Here is a 20,377-nt window from a genome sequence, read left to right as displayed (position 1 = left end):
AGATCAGTGTAGACATTTATTCCTGCCATATGACAAAATTACATTTGAACCTCCTAGAAACTTTACATCAACAAACAAAAACTCAAAGAAAAAATTTGTGATATGTTCCACCAAAGTCAAGGGAAATTAAGTGAAAATATATGTCCAAACACTGTGCACCATACCTTGGCCAGCTACCACAAAAGCCCTGATGACAGCTGTTCCCTAGGAGGAAAATGAATGAAACTAACTCAGTAAAAGCCACTTTGCACATAACATAATGCCAACATAGGAAACAACCATGACAACTAGAGGATTAATCTGTTCTTTTTTAACTCTATATCAAATACTCTTTCCACTGTTAAGACGAAGTTACTCTCAACAACTCTCTTCCCTATAGCAACTACAAGAATATAATTACACATTCCACAATGCAGGAAACTCTGCATTGGTCTACACTGTTTCTTAAACAGGATCAGTAGTGAAATACTGGACAAAAACATTTGCCAAGACCAGCATTCCCTGGGAGAACATCTGCACAACCCTTAGGACACAGCCAAGAAATAGTGATTAAGGCAACCAACAAGAGAAGCGCCGTCATATTAGTAGCAGACAACATGCAGCGTTCCATTTATCTAAGATACATAGGTAAAAATTTTTCTAAGACATCACCGTCAACAAAAGGGCATTCAGCAACCTATTAAATCCCTTTAAAAAATCAACAAGTCCACATGTACTTAAAAAACAAACAAACACAAAAAAAACCCCAAAACAAACCAGCAATAACAAAAAAAAAACACCAAAAAGCTGTGATTCTCAGAGTGAACGAGAGCATCTGATTCGCTCATTCTAAACATACGTTATGTTCCTTTCAGGAGAAGAGACCAGATGGACTGTGTAGAGGTAAAAAGAGACCATTCCTTCCCTCAGGAGCTACTGTGCATAAGGGAAAAGAACACCCCAGATAGAGCAGTGCTTCTCAGGCCAAAGGATGTGTACACAAGGAGCTAGGGGTTTTCCTGCAACTCACACGGCAAGACTGAAAGATAAAAGTGAAAGAAGCAGGTGGCCTGACCGCAAAAGTGAAAGAACAAACATCCTCAGAACTAGAGGCAACCAAGCAGAGCATTCTGCAACACAAGATAATTTGATTGCCCAAAGCCAATTTTGTAAATATACCAAGAACACAGGCTGAATATTATAGAAACATTTTTGTATGTGTTTTCTCTTCTGCAATGGCTTTGAATTTCCATATTGTAAAAAAAAATTCTGGCTGTTTGGTTTTAGCTTAAACGACTTTAGTCTTCTTTGGGGACCTCACCACACAGGAAGCTTTACACAAATCTACTACTAAGACTCAACAGATTCCAGGACATTCTGCTTTTTATGACCACTATGTCAGTCTAAAGAATACTTTTATTCAATAAAAAAACTCTTACAGAAAGAAAAAAAAAAGAGTAGCTGTGATTGCTTGCATCATACACAAAGTTCTTCCAGTACCACAGTGGTTTCAGACTTCCAGTGGGATTCATCTCAACTTCCAGAGGTCTACAATGCAGACTATTATTCAATACAAAGGAGAATGTCTTTCTAGTATGGGTTTCACCTCATCCTGAATTACAGAGAGATGTAAAGATAAGGCTGTCAGAAATAGAGAAACTTGCAAGTTGGGCTTAATGAATTAATAGTCGTTGGTGTAGGAAGGAAAGCAAGAAGAAAAGGATTCATCCAGGGAGGCAGGGACATAAAAACCTTCTGGCATCAAAGACACATTATTCACAGTTCCATTGTGGCAAGTGCCTGATGTGATCCTGGCTATATAAACAGAGCAGTAATGTGTACACAACTGATTTTGTTCCCATGACAGGCATTAGTAAGTCTGGCATTAGACTACATGCTCCAGCTTTGGCACAGATAGTTTAAAAGGTACATCAAGAATCAGTGACCTGAAGATGAAAATAACTTCTCTGGAGAACGAATGTTTCTGGGCGGAAGTAACTATTGAAACAAAACTGTCCAGGGAAGCGGCAGCTTCTCTGTCAGTTGACTGTTTAACTGAAGACTCTTTCGGAAAATTCTGCTTCAGCCAAGCACTACTTTTATTTCAGTCAAATATACATAACTGCACTCAGTAGTGAAGTAACCGGATGAAATGTAATGGCCTATTTTATAGAGATAATAACTCTCGACAGTCAAATAGTTCCTTCTCATTTTAAACACCATCAATCTCTGACAAACTGGGTTTTGGAATGGTGGAAAATTAAATTACAAAATTTAATGGACTAAATTATTTGCCTACATTAATAACTAAATTCATATTATTTTTAAACTATGTTTTAAATAATGCAAACATTATTTCCAAAGAATTTAAAATTTTTACTATTTTTTCCTTTTATTACAGTATTATTTTTGAAGGCTCAGCTTTTTTGAAAGAGATACTTGTTTAAGGTGATGTGTTTAGTTAATTCAACTATTTTCTTATGACTGTTTACTAACGAGACACAAATTGCCATTGTAAACCTGTTGGGAACAGAGTTATAAACATAATAGGCTTACAGATAGATTTTACTGAATTTTTATCACCTCCTGGATTAATTTTGTTCAGCATGAACAAAACTCATTCAGAATGTTTTAGTATAAAGAAAAGGTACTTCAACAATGGGGAGGCCAGAAGATCAACAACAACTGAAAATATAATTCCAACACATCTTTGAACAATGTAATAATGACAGTGTAATTAAAGGTAATTTCCATCTGAAACATTTTGTTAAAATCTAATTAAAAAAGAAGTGACTTTTCAGAACGACGATTAGTCCTGATATTAAGATATTACCAATTTTGAAGTAATTCCAATTATATAATATTGCAATGATCAACGTAACATAGTATAGTACTTATGAAAGGCACAATCAAATACCTAAAATAAATATTTTTAAGGTTTTTTAATGGTTTTGCTATATGTACAAGTATGCACATATGCACATATATAGATAGATGCAACTGAAAAGCCACAACTGGCATCCAGGACCCAGGTCTTCTGATAAGAAAAAGAAAAAAGAAAATATTTAAAGTTAAAGGGTCATACTATAAGCTGCAGTGACATAAGCTGGATATGTCCCATGAAATACAAGTAATAATTTTATGTTTATGCTTCAGACATGATATCTTAGCCCATGTAACAATAATTTATCCTAAGAGATTTTTAAGCAGCATATCAGTAGTTTACATAACTCAGTCCATAATCGTTACAACACATATACAGAATCGACTAATACAAATACCTTTCCTGATGACCCAAATCAGACAGAAATTCATCAATGCGTCTTTGCAGTTCACTTCCTTCTAGATTTTTCAACTTCTTCAATTCACTCTGGAGGAAAAACCAAAGTTCCTTAGCACCATTTTCAATCCTCCTCCTCAAGATTTCATGGTCTCTTCCAAGGCCTCCTATTTACAAAAAAAAAAAAAAAAAAAAGGCATAAAAAGGCATAGAAGCATCAGCACTTGTAGCTGAATTTGTTAAGAAATTAATACATTTGTGATACTGAACATCAAAACTTGTTTTAGAAGTAAAGGAAAACTTATCTACCAACCATCTGCTGTCCGCTTCTTATAGCTTTCTATCTGTTCTTTGGCCTTTAAGAGTTGCTCCTCTAAAGCATGTACCTTTCCTGCAGCTGGTCCCTGATCAATGGGACCATCTGGTATCCTAGGATATAGAAAATAAAGAAATTATATGATTTATATATATAATTGTTATTTTATAAAGTATTTGCATTAACAATTCAGCTCTCCTCCCATTTATGTTCCATACTGTTTGCTGATAAGTCTTACTGGCATTTTCTTAAAGCCAGAAGGAATTAAACTTATTAACGTAAAGATTTTTAAACTTCAATCCCATAGGAGACAGTGCATAAGACAGCTGCAGCACACAGATTCAACTTGGTGTCAAACTGTGTTGTTTACAAGACTTCCGCTCATCGACAAGACCAATCCTAGGCTCTACTTATGAAAGTAGTATTTGCAGCAGCTTAACCCATTTCCTGTGAGAAACTGGAAAAGCATGACTAGGCAGTTGGACTGACTGGCACACAAGCAAGGCCTAATCGAGGGATGTGTCTTCACAAGACTCAAGTTCTGGCTACTTTTTATATTCACACATGAAATATATTCTGGTCTTGAATGCTGGCCACATATCCTTACAAGACCAGAACTCCACTTTTAAGGTAAGTCTTCCTGCATGTTGGTACAACATGATTTCAGTATATTTTCTGGACTTAGAAAAAGATCCTAGCTTCTTAAATGTACCATCACGATAATTTTTAATGACAACTCTGGCATTCTAAACTGCTAGTTACCTAAAGCAATACTAAAAACTGTAACATTCATTTGTGCAATCTCTGCTTATGTGAGCACAGGAGAAGTATGGAAATATGTATCCTGAAATCTATGAGCCATAACTCAGCTCTGAGGGTACTACTTAAGTTTGCTCATCATCTCAACTCGAATCCACATACTAATAAACTGAAATTAGTGAAGTATAGAAACTAGATGCTGTCTTCTGTTTGCCTCACAAGTTAAAAATCAACGCAGGGAAAATAAAAACCCCTTTCATTGCTAAGAAATTACATCTCTGGTGGATCCAAGAGTTAAAAATTAGTCCACCCTCTATATGACTTTTTTAAGAGCTGACCCTGAAAAGCAAAAAAGAAAGCAGATGGGTAATGAAAGCTCTTGAGAACTGTAAAGAATACAGAATACTTGCAGAACATGAAGATGATTCTTCATTCCTAATGGAACATGAGCATTGAAAGAAAGTGATATTCCCTCCACACACACATACACAGAGTTTCAAGGTACCATATGGGAAGACTCCTTGACAGACAAAAGGTGCCTCTAGCATAGAGAAAACAGTGGTTAGAGGGAGTATCTTCACCCTAAACCAGAAATGACAGCGTTCTGAAGATCCTACTGAGATATCATTAACTTTAATGTCTCTCAGATCTGGATAATTAAATACCAACAAAAATTCAGGAACTGATGAAAAGTCTGTTTTCACAAGAACATTTGAGGGAAATAAATACCTAATGTGAACATCAGAAAGGTATATCTCATGAAGAATTGTATTTAAGGCCCTTTTTTCAGAGGGTGATGGGAGAGGTGGAAGAGGAAGCTACGTAGCCTGACAGAAATTCAGTAAAAAAATTCTGCACTCTTAAAGCTCTCTATTGAAAGCAAATTAGGGATAATGAAAGTATTGCAAAATATTTATTTGTGTTTTAAAGCTACCATGGTAAATAGGAAGGAGTTACCAATACCTGCTCATGTATCTGGTTTTTTATGCACTGAAGAAACAAGCATGACAAAACTGTGGAAAATATTCTGATCTTAAACATGTGCACTCCCTAAATACACACCCTCTACAGGTACAATCCATCTGTTAATTTGTTTCTAGAACAAATGCACAGTATGATACCATACTGAGATACAGTACTGTATGGCCACATGCAAGACAATACCAACAAACCTCTAAAAAGCATATTAAAATATATTTAAGCTCTTGCATTAGTTTAAAACCACTTGAAATGTATTTGTGATCTGTCAAGTTTGTATCACCATTTAGATACTGACAGGACAACGAATCAGGAAAAATGGAAGATAACTTGTATAAGTCACATTCCCTAAAAGCAGAATTTGTGAAGAACAACAAGGTAAAAGGATACAGAGTCATTACCACGGGAAATCTTCGGAGAGCCCACACATCCTCTGAACATAAAGAAAGTCTGTTAAAGTAGCAATTACAGAATACTACAGATGATGGTTGTGGATGATATGAAAGCAGCACAATAATTCTGACTATTTGATATAATTAAGATTTTAAAAAAGAAAACTACATCCCATTTAACATTCAGCTTCCTTATGCATACTGCAATAAAAATGTTTACGATATTTAGGTTGCTACATAAAAGGAGCTAGGATGGGGAGGGGAGCATTCTCCTACGCTACTTGTTTGGACTTTTAAAAATTACATAATTTTAGGATAAAACTAAAATAACTTATTCTTTTTGCAGCTTTGTCTTTACATCTGTTACCTCATCAGACTTTGAATTGCTGTCTTCCTCACTTTCATCCAGTCTCAAAATTAAGGAAAAGGTTCTCCTCTGCAACCAGCACAGCTTGCTTGTTACTGCCCTCTACAAGTACATCAACTGAGTTGGAGAGAAGTCAACATTTGAGGGAAAAGTGTTTGAATTAAAATCCTTATCTATACTTATTGCATCATATATGCGGATAACTTCTAGTGCAGAACATCCTAGGAATAGCACATACTTATTAATAAGAATTCCTGTTGCAAAACATACACATAAGTTTTCATACCAAAGTAAGTCCTGACAACTGACTTGCTCCTTAAAATTTGAGAAGTGAGTTTAAAGTAAGTTTATTTAAACTATGATAATTCTAATCAATTACAAAAGAACATGTCAGCAAGTACTAGAAAAGAATATCATTCACTTATTGCTATGACAACATTGCAAATTAAGTTATAAATAAAAAATAAACAAAATTATAATCTACTTACATGGCCAGCCATGATAATACAGCAAATGGTGGTTTTGTTTGAATTATTTTTCTCAATACTTATGAGGTATGACTTCTGCATGCTGTTTCCTACCATTTTATAGTAAATATAAATAATCTTTTTCATAATGAACTCACATAAAGATATTCCTGTATAACTTTAAACATCAAAAAGATTATGTTGTAGAGATAACCCCTTTCTGCTTTGTCCCTTGTTTAGTAATCCAGCTGCACTTAGAGACAGAAAAAAGTATTCTGTGTACATCCTTCATATCACCAAGGCCATTTTCTCATCACCTTCAGGTAACATAGAGGGGCAATAGCAAAGCAGCAGTCTCTAACCTGAATCTCTGAAGGCAAAAAGAACCAGTGACATTCAATTTAGCTGCCATACTGTGAAAAATAATTGTAAAAAAAGATTAAAACAAACAAACCTTATAAAAACCATTCTAACCTTTTCTTATTTCTATGGTATTTTAAAAAGTTATACTTATTTATCATCAAAAGGAAAAATGTAAGATTTCATAAGTTCACACTCAAATACTTTCTCATTCTTCCATTTATACAGAGAGCTGGGCCGAGGGAAGCCTCATGAAATACAGCAAGTGTAGGGTCGTGCACCTGGGGAGGAACAACCCCATGCACCAGTACAGGTTGGGGGCTGACCTGCTGGAAGGCAGCTCTGCCGAGAAGGGCCTGGAAGTGCTGGTGGACAGCAGGTTGACAATGAACACGAGCCAGCAGTGTGCTCAGGTGGCCAAGAAGGCCAATGGCATCCTGGCTTGTATCAGGAACAGTGTGGCCAGCAGGAGCAGGGAGGTGATCGTGCCCCTGTACTCAGCACTGGTGAGGCCGCGCCTCAAGTACTGTGTGCAGGTTTGGGCCCCTCACTGCAAGAAGGACAATTTGGTGCTGGAGCGTGTCCAGAGAAGGGCAATGAAGCTGGTGAAGGGTCTAGAGAACAAGTCTTATGAGGAGCACCTGAGGGAGCTGGGGTTGTTTAGTCTGGAGAAGAGGAGGCTGAGGGGAGACTCTATCACTCTCTACAACTACCTGAAAGGAGGTTATAGCGAGGTGGGGGTCGGACTCTTCTCCCTAGTAACAAGCGATAGGACGAGAGGAAATGGCCTCAAGCTGCACCAGGGTAAGTTTAGGTTGGATATTAGGAAAAACTTCTTCACCGAAAGGGTTGTCAAACATTGGAACAGGCTGCCCAGGGAGGTGGTTGAGTCTCTGTCCCTGGAGGTATTTAAAAGAAGGGTAGATGTGGTGCTTGAGGAATGGTTTAGTGGTGGACTTGGCAGTGATAGGTTAGTTGGACTCAACGATCTTAAGGGTCTTTTCCAACCTTAACGATTCTATGATTCTATGAGCCAGCAATGTGCCCTTGTGCCCACGGCCAACAGTATCCTGGCGTGCGGTAAAAGGAGTGCAGCCAGCAGGTCAAGAGAGGTTATCCTCCCCCTCTACTCTGCCCTAGTGAGACCACATCTGGAGTACTGTGTCCAGTTCCGAGGCCTCCAGTTCAAGGACAAGGAACTGCTTGATGAAATCCAGCAGAGAGCTACCAAGATGATCAGGGGACTGGAGCATCTCTCCTATCAAGAAAGGCTGACAGACCTGGGCTTGTTCAGCCTGGAGAAGAGAAGACTGAGCGGGGATCTTGTCAATGCTTATAAATATCTAAAGGGTGGGTGTCAGGACGATGGGACCGGACTCTTTTCAGTGGTGCCCAATGACAGGACAAGGGGCAATGGGCACAAGTTGGAACACAAGAGGTTCCACCTGAATATGAGGAAAACCCTTACTGTGAGGTTGACAGAGCACTAGAACAGGCTGCCCAGAGAGGCTGTAGAGCTCCTTGTCCAGAAACATTGGAAACCTGCCTGGACGCAGTCCTGAGCACCTTGCTCTAGGTGTACCTGCCCAAGCAGAGGGGTTGGACAAGGTAATCTCCAGAGGTCCCATCCAACCCCAATCATTCTGTGATATCTTTCTGAGTCCTTTGTACAGAACTGGAAGGTTTATAACTAACTAAAGCCACATCATGATTGGCTTTTCTTCTTTCACTTCCCCCCCCCCCCCCCCCCCCGAAGAAAATTACATTTCATTATTAATGACCACTAACACATGCAAACAAAATTAATGTAAGATGTCACTTCACCCTTCTAAGGTAAAACCTCCTATAAATCAAACTGAAAGAAAACACTCAATGTTACCTGCTAATAAAGAGCGAGAAGCATTCCTTATCAATTTAATCAGCACAGCCCTGATCAGTGCCGATTTATAGCCACTGAAGATGTGTCCCTTCCCTTAATTCAGAACTGCACAAAAACCAAGAAAAAGAGCAGAGACGTGTACCACATAGTTCAATGATATTTCTCCCTCACACATCGGCCTGTGCACTAGCCTCAGCTTCAAACGTGAGACACTTTAAATACAGGTAATAGAAATCAGTACTTTAAAATAATATGTACATTTTTACCAACCTAAAACTATTGTTGTATCCAAGTCCCTTTCAGTGCTTACTACAGGCTTACTGGGCCTAGCAACCACCCAGAGTAATTGATAGAAGTACTTTAATAGATTTGCTTATGATTAATTGATCCTGAGTTTGGATTCTATCCCAGCCTCAGTACCAACTGCATTAAAACAACTATAGAGCTCTTTCAAAAATTAAAATCCTACCTCTTGTTTCTGAACACAGGACTGTAAAAATAATGTCTAGAAATACAGGCATTTGGTTTTATTTATTTGATTACATTTTGCCCTTTTCCATTCCTGTTCTACTTTATAACATGTGATCCTTTTCAGATAAGAAACAGGTTATCACATTTATTAAAAGAATTGTAGGTTCTACAAAATGTACTATTTAACAGACTGTAGGAAGTAAGTATATATGGAATGTGATGTATTAGTAATATGAACACAATATGAATACATTTAACAAGATGCTCTATTTCCCTGAAGAGAACTCTGAAATTACTGGTTCCTATACTGCCAGGCTTATCTTCCAGGAGAGGATACCACTAATATGCAACAAAAGATAAAAATTTTACTATCACCTACCAAGACACAATAGAGCAAATGAATACTATGAAACTAATATACTGCAAAAAAGGAAGTGTAGGACACAGAGGAAGGCATACACACAACTTTTCCAGTTTCCTTTAAAGACAGTCAGACATTAGAAAAGTAGTAGTTTTAAGTGTTCTTCCTCCTAAAATTCTACATGCAATAATGACAGCCTTTAGCAGTTATATCATAATCTTACTAGTAAATAAAATGTTCAGGTAAAACTACATTATCGTCAAACAATGAAACAACATTATGTAACACTTTGATTTGATTCTTACTGCCTATTGAGTTTCCCTTAAGTAACTACAAAAACTATACCAAATATTTCCTTTTTTGCTGCAAGACCTACAACATCTGTGGTAAGTGTTCTTGAAAGTGCTTTCCCAATTCTACTGGATATAGAATAGTAAAATAACAATCTACCAAAAATCCTCAGTTTTATTATTATTTTGCACTAAAGGGATCTAGGTTGCTTCTAAAATCAACCCAGATTTGCTCACACAGTATTATTTATAAACATGTAAGGACTATAATAATTCTCCAAATCTCATTAAAACACAATAGTCATGCACATAATTTCTAAAAGTCAGGCAATATAAAGTGTCTTTAAATCCATTTATCTTCTGCATCACTAATATACATCTGTGCCTCTTTATAGCCCCCAAGTAAGGTTTTTACAAAGCACCATATTGACAAAAGAAAAACTACAGTAACTTCCCACCTAAGGCTTTCTAAATGTACTGTAAAAAGGAAGCAGTGCTTGAAGTCATTTCAAGTCATTAGAAGTGCACCACAAAAGTGTATTCAGTTCCTAAAGGAATATTTTTATTTCAGGCAATTTTCAAAAAGATGAGGCTATTGCAACTTGTACTATTGCAAAGGTACACTTTAATGTGTACATTACAAAAATATGAGCTATACTTAACCAATATGAGTAATAAATTATAAATAATTAAAAACTTAATCATACAAAGAAGAAGGGGAAGGAGAGAGGAGGAGGGGGAGAGGAAGGAGAGAAGAACAAGATTATGTAGCTTGTGAAATCAAATATACAGATGTTGGGGGGGGAACACCACAAAAAAAAAAAAAAACCAAAGCAAAACAAAAAAACCAAACAGACCTCTTATTGCCCTAAAACCTTAATTCTACTCTTCATACATCCCGTGTGAAAAGAAGCACCAACCAGGGGAAAAAATTCCAAGATCAAATATGATTTAAGTATCATACAGCAAAAAAAAAAGGGCTAAGCAAGATTTTGTAAAGCTTTCTCACATATATGACGTTTCTCATATTTTGAATGGTTGATTTTGCATGCACAAAAGGTGAGTTTCATAATGTATGGTTTTGGTTTTCCTTTGTTGTTGTCTTTGGGGATGAGGAGCTGCTGCATAAATTGGCAGCAAATGAGCATTCTAATCTTGGAGTAGAAAGATCTGTTCTTGTTGAATGCTGGCCTTCATGGATGGCTGGATGAAAGTAAGCACATCCCAGATCCTATTTTCAACCATCCCAGAAGACTGACCATTTTATCAGGTGAGAAGGAAGTCAGAGAAGTCACAAGAACCCATTATAATGGGAAATGCTAGGCAATTGAAATGTATTGTATTGAAATGTATTTTACCATCTAACTAAGGGCCTGATGTAATTGAAGATGAAATAAGAGTTTTCTCTAACTTCAAAATGGAAATTGTTACAACTTACATTTTTATTAAACTACCAAATTCTTGTAACCATACCTGCTTCCTGTCCCTTCCTCCCTGCCCTAACTAGCTATTATTAATGGCACAGCTAGATATTATGGTAATTTTCTACCATTCACAAAGCTTCTTTGCCCACTAAGACAAATTCTGTTAACTTGGAGCTTTCTACCATCCAGAAGTTTTATCTAATTATGTCAAAATACCTGAACTAATTAAATCATATGCCTATTTACTGTTATAATTTTCCAGGTAGGCACTCTCACCTTGTTTAAACTCCTTCCAAAGTAACCTTAAGTTAGAGTTATTATTGAAATATGCTGAAATTCATGCATTAGCTTAGCCCTGTTCCGTGCCATAATATATTCTACACCTTCACTGCAAAAAGTGTGCTTCTTTTCTGCTGGAAGAAAAAACCTCTCTAGTTCTCTAGATATATCTAAAATCTATATATAGATTTTACATATTTTGAAATCTATATATAGATTTTATATAATCCTAGTGGAAAATGGCAGCAAAAACAAGTGTTTACCTCACTGTAACAAAATCCAACTTGGCAATAGGGTTTACCGTTACAAGCTACACTGATGTAAAGACTGTCATCTTAACCACTCTGATTTCACAGCCAGTATCGGTATTTAGAGTTTTCAGTACAAAATTAAGCAATTAAGTCATATTCAAATAATAGCTCCAGCCAATCTACCTTTGATCAGTAAAGCCCAAAACAAATTATGCCTTCATTTTAAGATGTTAACTGGAGCAAAAGTAATCTTTTATGTCTAATTTTAATCCAATTTCTGAAGTTAAGAGGTGGTTACTGCCTTTATTTAAACAGTCATATTTCTACAAAAACTTAAAACGTTACTATTTTAAAGCTAACAGTTATTTTTAACACCACTTGCTCTATCTGGCAAACAAAGAAATGAGATTCTATATCACATTTATGATTTAATACTTCAGTGATGCAGGTTGACCAGGACATTTCTCAAACCTATTTGTGAAGTTCTACAAAGCCAGTATCATGCTCAATAAAATTAATGAAAAGGCTCTACGTTGTAATACCTCACTTCCCTCAAATCTAGTGCTTCACCAATGTCACATCACTTCCACCAAATATCTTCCAGGTCCGAGCTGGTTCATTTCTGGCCAGCACTGACTACTGAACCTGGAGATGCGTTACTGCTCAAACAGGCATTCAAAGTCATTTTAGGCTTTCTCATGCAAGAGTTTCAGATTCTCCTGTGGTTACGTACAACCACTTTGAAGAATGGTCTCAGAAATATTTTTCAGCAACAGATGCACACAGAAGAAGCTACACAGACTCTAGTTAAGACAGTATTGGATCACCTAACCTAATTCTAGAAACTTGTAGCAACTAACTGAAGAATAGAGAAAGAATGCTGGAATGTTCTATTCTAACATGTTTAGATTAGAACTAAACTATGTTTTTATTTCTATAAATCATGAAAAATTATCAACAGTATAAGCTATTATTTAGAACTCTGCCACTGAAAATGTAATATTTGTCTGAATATTGATAAGCTAGGGAAACAAAGGTCTTTAGAAAAATCATTACTGCCTAAAATATAACTTAGCCAGTATCTATGCATGTCCTGTATCTACGGCCTCTTTCTTGAGAGGAAGAGAGTACGCTGTCATCAGTAAAATCAAGAACATTTACTCTCTTTTACAGTAACTGTGCAATTTGAATTGGTCATATTTCAATGACTGTGCAATTCATCACACTACCATTTATTCAAGTCAGCCAAACATAGGGGGCTGAAGGTATGGAGGATGATAATCCTTATGTTCAAGGCTAAATATTTACCCCTCTAAGGCAAGAAACCCTAAGGCTGACTATTATTGTCTAACATCAAGGGAATTTAAAGATATTGCATTTATTCAAATATAGGATCTTGCTTAAGGTTCTTCATAGCAGCATACTCTACATTAACCCATTTTGTCTACAAAAATATAGTCAACTTTTTGCCAGAACATTTGTCATCATATATGATTAAACTGAGTTTAGAAAACTACAGCCAACTCAGCCATTCATGGCCATATTACTCAAGGTGAAGATTATCTAAGCATAGAAGGCACTTGGGTCACCAGCGTTCCTCCACCTCTATACAGCACCACATGAATGCTCAGGTACTTCTTCAGGGCTGACACATTCAAAATTAAAGCTTTTGTTTTCCAGTACACTGAGCCTAAGCTAAGAAGCCTCATCAGCATGCATCCATATCTGCAGTGCATTCCAGAAACCACACACATAGTGCAGTGAAAAGAAGCTTCAGTAAGGCAGGGAAGTCTACACAGCCTACCAGATCAAATAACCCAGAAGAAATCTCAGAATAGGGTTAGGAGAAAAAGTGCCAGACACTGCTAGAGTCCATAAGTGTCATTTCATTCAAATGAAGGGGAGAAACAAACTTACCTAAGATAAGGTAACAAGAACAGGACTAGAAGCATAAAACACCCTAGCAAGGAAAACAAAGGGATCTGTGCAATTCAGTAAGTTTCCCTATGATTTACGAAGCAAGGCAGAAGATCCAAAATGGCATCTGCTCCTACAGGGTATTAAAAGGCAAATACAAAATCAGTTTCTTATTACCAAACAAGAACCACCTAAGAGAAATGATGAAGACTCAAATGCCAGTGGCCCTTGCTCCCCACGTTCTACACAGGTGATCCTGGCCAGACCACTTCTACACACATGTCCTGGTGCTTGTGAGTATGTTGTTAAAGAATGTATCTTGTGAGTAGGTTGTGAAAGAGACAGCAAGTGAACTCAGCTCACTTAGAGGTTTTAAAAATAAACATCCCCATTCTGTAAAACCTTATATTGAGCTTTGCTCTTCTCTAGCTTCCTAAAACATACGAAGCCTCTACACTTGTCCCCATGATCCATCAGGACTTTCACATTGTGCGTGGCAATATCCACATAGGTCCGATCTGACTCTGGCATCACATCCTGCCTAAGAAGCTCTCCCTTGCAAGGTTTTGGGAAAGGAGATACCAGAAGTCTGTTAAAAGCTGTCTGCCTGAAAAGGTGAAAGAAAACACTTTAAATTGTAATTGTACCAATCTATAATGTAACAAACAATTATAAAAAGGGAAATTATACTACTACTTTACAAGTACTGCTACAAGTTTAGCAGCAGGGCGAGGAAGAAAAAAACCTAGTTAAAAGAATTCATATAATGCAGCAGTCTACTGCAGCTCATCTTCAGCAAGTCCGCATTTATCTTCAACAAACTGTACAAATGCTTTCAGCGCTTTTAAAACAAGCTCTTCCAGTTACTGCATGCAGAAGTGCAGGAAAGTCACTAGGTGTTCTAATTGGTTTGAATGGCACAATAATTGCACTCGTTTGAAGTTGGCAGGGAGGAGTTAATCACCTACAGAACTCTGTTATCCTGACAGTAACACTCGGACACCATTAAATAATGACTACATTAGTCCAAAACTAAATGTACATTATTTGTTTAAAGTTTTGCAATGTATTTTCAGTTAGTTATAGCACTGATTAAAACAATTCTCCATATTTTTCAGTTAAGCATAATTTTACAAAAAAAAAAAAAAACCCAAAACCAAAAAACCCCAAACTCTTTCAATTTAATTTTTGATATTTCATATAACCATTTTCTGAAAAGTTTTAATTATTTTTAGATCCTACCTGAGAGATTCTGCCATCCGCCTTAAGTCTTCATTTTGTTGCTTTAAACGTTCCAGTTTAGCAAGTATCTTGGATAATTCGCGACTAGAGTGATCTGGATGCTCACTGTCTCGTACCAGATGTCCACCAATGTAAAAGAGTAAAGTTCCCCAAGCAAAGAGGATGAGCATAATCCAACGCCAGGAACCAGTCCATGGCCGCATTTTCAGAAGTTCAATTCACTGCAGAACTCCTTCTGCTTACAAAATAACAAACATTTTAAGCCTTTAGCCTGTACGAAAGCGGACAATTTCAGTTCCTCTGCTTCACCACATTGTACTGGAGAAAAATTATTCTCAGTGTTTTACTGTGGCTTGTTAGAGAAGATCCTTATGGGGCTGTGTATAGAAAGCATTAATATCGCATCATTCTTGGTTTATATTCTGTGAAAAGAATAAAAATAATATGAAATTACAATTCAGGTATACAACAAAATATTGGATTCAATTAAGCTAAATGTATTGTCATTAACATTCAGGAATTATGATAGACAATGTTACTACTTTCTGTCAAGAAGAACAAGAAAAAAAGCTTTTGCCTTTCCACATCAAATATGCTGAGCTCAAGAATGCACCACATAAACAACATGCAATTAATTCTGGGTTTGCAATGGCCAGAAGAAACACTGCTGTTTTTAAGAGTAATATGTACCAGTTTGTGTGTCATTTCACACAATAAAATACTTCAAAAAAATCATTCTGTGGTAAACTTAATAGTCTCCTCTACTATTAACAAATAGCTTTTATTCAATTACAAATTTATCTCTTTTTTTTCCTACTTTTATGAACCCTCTTCTCTATTTTTATCATGACTCCCACCCTGGAACAGAAGAGTTATAACCATTCTAACAATATATTCCACTATTTGCAAGTAGATTGGCCTACCAGCATCTGTAATACCCATTAAGCAACCTGCAAGCACTGCAAAGACTGTAAACACTAATTTCTAAACAATCCATTGTATATCTTACCCTTAAATTTACAGTGCCCTCTGAAACGCCCATCAAAAAATAAACCCAAAATTTTATTACTTGCTGAAAATAACAAGACAATATTGCTCTCTTTACCCTTCCACTGCACGTGAGAAAAGACATAAGAAGAAACACTGAACATTTAAGGTGTGGAAAAGACAGGGATTTCAAGTAGAATGTATGTGGCACTGTTATACTCACACACTTGAATATTGGGCATGACTTTAGAAAGCTGATTTTTTAGAAATATTTTTCTTCTGCTTTAAAACTATCAAACCCATTTTGACAAGTGTTATTACTAAAACTATAAAAATGCAAAAAAAGTTCTAAAGGTAATATCTTCTTACATCTAAAAACACCGTTTAAATAAAATGCAAAATCACCTCAACTCATTTTCTACTTGGCAAAACACCATTCAATTACTGTAAGAATCTTCTCATAAAATCTAGAACAGAATTTAAGATTCAACTGCTCAGCATGCCCAAAATCTTTTAAAGTACTTCTCACTTTTTCTCCTTTCTCTGCAATGTAACATTTCTGTCTTCTATAAAAGGCATATATATGCCATTCAGAATTTCCAAAATAACCTGTATTTCCAATTCTCAAATCTGTAATCCTACCATATTTCCTCTGAGATGCTATCCACACCCACCTTTTCCCAAATTATTCTTCCCTGTTTAATCCCTCTTTCACCTTAACTTTTTCATTTCATTTAGGTTTTTTATTCTGTTCCAACTCATTTCAAGTTTAGAGAAAAGGCTTCCCAACTTGCAGACTCACCCAGTCATGAAGATATGGCTGGAGCATGCACTTCCAGATACAAAAATCCTAACATAGTATTAAAAATGAGGAAAAAATTTCTCTAGTTATTTTGCAGAAGGGTTAATCTAGCCTACTAATCTCTAAACTAATCTTACGAGTCTCCACTTAGGACTAGTAAGATGGTACACAAGATAAACTATTTGAAAATTGATTATTACTAATGAAATGGAAAACATATTTAATACCTCTCTCAGGCTTTTTCCATCTAATGTACCTGTCATAAATTGAGTTACGAGGAGATCAGTTTTCTTTGAAAGTAATGTCAGAATCCCACATGTCATATTCTACAGATCTCTAAGAAAGCTTTATATAGCTTTTGCTTTAGCTCGGCAAAAGCGTGGGACTACTTTCACGAGGACAGTGGTTTCTTCAACAACCTTTACTGATCACAGCACAAGGAAAAAGAACCCACGTTATATGAAACAAAATAGACCATGGCCAACCCACGGAGGTTCGTTTCTATAAGCAAAGCAACCCTAGTTACCTGCAGGAATGATTACTCTAAAACCCGATGGACTGAAGTGTCAGGTTTAAGTGGGAAAGTATATTCTCACATCTCTACAACCAATCACCCAGAAAATGACTGACTCTGGCTGCAACACACTAAGTGAAATCACAAAGTCTGTGAAGGTAGAGGAAAGGAAAAAAAAGAAAAAAGGAGCCTTCTAATGTTCCTTGATTGGGTAAATATTACACTGGGAATTGTGATGAGAATAAACAAATGCTACAGACATTATAAAATTACTGCTTAAGAAAAAAGCTACTATGAAAAACTCTTGACTTAATCATAAGCAGTTTGCAGATCTTACATCAAAAAGCTTCTGCTGGAGGACCACTTTGTAACAGTCTGCATAATATACTCAGATATGAACTCCTTCTAGGAGCAACACAGTAAAAAAATTCACTACAGCTATGATAAATTTCAAGAAGAGGAACTATTTTAAATGAGAAGCGGACTCCATGGCACCTGGAAAGATACCAAGAGTTAATTAAAACAGCAGGTAACTGTGACTATTATAATTAGCAAAGAAAGTATCCTTTAATAAAGTTACAACCATGATCAAATTATTAGATAGGTAAGACTGTAAATTCTGGTAAGTTAAAGACATAAAATTTAATACTAAACTTTTTATCTAAAGAGAGCTTACTACAGACTTTAAGGTCAACAAACGATCAGAGTATGTAAGAATTGTTTAGATTACTTTGCAAGGAAAATACTTTCTTTTTTTCTATCTGTTGTTCACAACACGGGAGCCTAGGTAGACTCATAAATCAGGTACCTTCTTTATAAGAGGAAATCTTGATCTGTTTCAAACAACTGTGTTAGTAGAACAGGCTATCAAACAAATCTACAATTTAATATAACAAGTCATCAGGCACAGATTCTATTCTTCCAACAGTTCTAAAGAAGTTCAAGAACACAACAGCTTAATTATTAACAGTAGCACGTAACCTCTCACTTATAATTACCTTGTGGCAAAGGAATGAAAAATGAGAACAGTAAACTGACTTCTTTGCAAGGGCTACAGTAGGGATTCCTGCAAGTACAGGCCAGCAAAAATATGGCATTCAAGTCAGGCAAACTGGCAGAAATAATAATAGGATGGTAAATAGAACCACAGACATAAGGATGAATTTAATCAAAGTATAAGTGTACTAACATGGCATTCAGAAAGAGAAATTGTGCCTCATGCATTTATTAAAGTTCTTTTACAGATGTCAACAAACACCCAGGCAAGAGAGAACCAGTTCTAGTTCTTATACAGTTGATCTAGTCAATGTGGATCTCCAAATGGCATTTAACTAATTAAAAATGTTTCAAAGAAACTAAGCTGCATGGAAGAACAAAGGTCGTCATATGAGTCACCACCCTGTTAAAAGAGAAGAAACTAACAGTAAGACTAGGCAATCAGGTTTTAAGTGGGAAGAATGATCAGGGGCCTCACTGGAGCTCACGGTAGAGTTCATACAGTTTAATATACTCATAAGTGCTTTGGAAAACAAGGTGAAAAGTGAGGTAACAAAGTCTGCCACACACAGCACAAAAGCTGACAGCAATGAACTGATGGACATCAAGACACTGTCTAAAGAAGAAATAAAATGAAAGATGAAAAATCAATTTATATCAGTGTGTAGAGCTGTGTAAAGATAAACTTTGAATCATTACCCCTCAGGAATGGGCTTTAGCTGTAATGATTCTATAAAATATCAGCTCAGCCTTGGCCACGCAGCTGACGCGGGGTGGGCGTTGCCAGAAGCAACGGCGGGAGATTTAAACGGCCCCTAGGGAGCGCGGCGCACAGGACGGGCAAACAGGGCGTGGCGCGGCAGAAGGGCGTGGCGCGGTGGTTTGCGCGGCAGAAGGGTGAGCAGGAGGGACACCACAGCCCGCTTGTAGGTCTACAGCTCAGGCAAGTGCTTTGGTCTCGGGTGAAATGGTGGGCACTCGCCTCAGAGCTGAAACCGCTGTTCGTTCAGCGAAAGCCCCCGAGATGTCAGACGCGTCCGCCCAGACGGGTCTGGTAAGAAAGGACACACCAGTACAGGCCGTGGGTTGCGGCAACTGCCCAAACCCCTCTCCTCGCGATAAGGTACCTGCACGAGGTGTGCACAGGTCGATGACCTGTCACGTCAGGTGGCTGAACTGCAGGAAACGGTTGAGAGGCTGCGCAGTGTTAGAGGAGCTGAGGCAGAGATAGGCAGGTGGCTTCAGAATCACGTTCCTGTGGCAGACACCGCCGAGAATGAGGCACCGTGGACCCTGGTGACTCACAGGAGCAGGATTCCCCGTCAGCCTGCACCCTCCACCATCACAATCAGAAACAGATATGAAGCCCTAACGACTGAGGATACCCATGAGCAAGGTCTGCAAAGTCCCACACAAGGAGAAACTGTACCAGCAACACACAGTGGCCATCGTAAAAAGAAACGACGAGTGCTCGTGGTGGGTGACTCTCTGTTGAAGGATACTGAGGCACCCATCTGCCGACCTGACAGGGAGTCACGAGAGGTGTGCTGCCTCCCAGGAGCCAAGGTCCGAGACATTGCTGACAGTGTGCCACAACTCATCAGGAAAACAGACTACTATCCACTATTACTATTTCATGTAGGCATGAGCAACACTGAGAGCCGCCACCTGGGTAAAATCAAGGAAGATTTTCGAGCCCTGGGGGAGCAAGTGAAAAACTTTGGCACCCAAGTGATCTTCTCTTCCATTTTGCCAGTTCGAGGGAAGGGAGCAGCCAGAAACAGGCGCATAATGTGTATCAACTCCTGCCTACGTGGCTGGTGCCACTGTGAGGGGTTTGGCTTTACAACAATGGGGTGTTCTTCAATGACGGCAACATGCTGGGGAGGGATGGAATCCACCTGTCTATTTTAAGTTCAGTTCAAAGAAAGCTCAGAAAGTCTACTTTTGGATCAAACGCTCACTGACCTAGATTCACTCAAAGAATTGTACTTCCTGTAAAATGAAAAGCAAGAAAATTACTCACAAAGCAAAACCCATACATCAATATAGCTACTATACAAAAT

The 20,377-nt window shown here is 37.5% G+C and overlaps 1 protein-coding gene across 4 annotated transcripts in view; it reads right to left on the bottom strand.

Annotated features, from left to right (window-relative positions):
- Nucleotides 1-20,377, bottom strand: part of FUT8 (fucosyltransferase 8) — a 135,977-nt gene that overhangs the window by 53,922 nt on the left and 61,678 nt on the right. For 3 of the 4 annotated variants that reach the window (XM_064462712.1, XM_064462713.1, XM_064462714.1), the window contains 3 exons: nt 15,013-15,434; nt 3,573-3,688; nt 3,261-3,426 (listed from right to left, as the gene is read on the bottom strand). In XM_064462712.1, the coding sequence (XP_064318782.1) occupies nt 3,261-3,426; nt 3,573-3,688; nt 15,013-15,215 (485 nt within the window). In that variant the 5' untranslated portion in view covers nt 15,216-15,434. Of the gene's footprint in view, nt 1-3,260; nt 3,427-3,572; nt 3,689-6,071; nt 6,189-15,012; nt 15,435-20,377 lie in introns of those variants that run through there. The other variant, XM_064462715.1, reaches the window with a different exon arrangement.

This window comes from Phalacrocorax carbo, chromosome 10 (genome assembly GCF_963921805.1).
Source record: "Phalacrocorax carbo chromosome 10, bPhaCar2.1, whole genome shotgun sequence".
Classification (NCBI taxonomy): domain Eukaryota; kingdom Metazoa; phylum Chordata; class Aves; order Suliformes; family Phalacrocoracidae; genus Phalacrocorax; species Phalacrocorax carbo.
The sequence above is the reverse complement of the archived record's forward strand: the minus strand, read 5'-3'. Positions and strand labels throughout refer to the sequence as shown.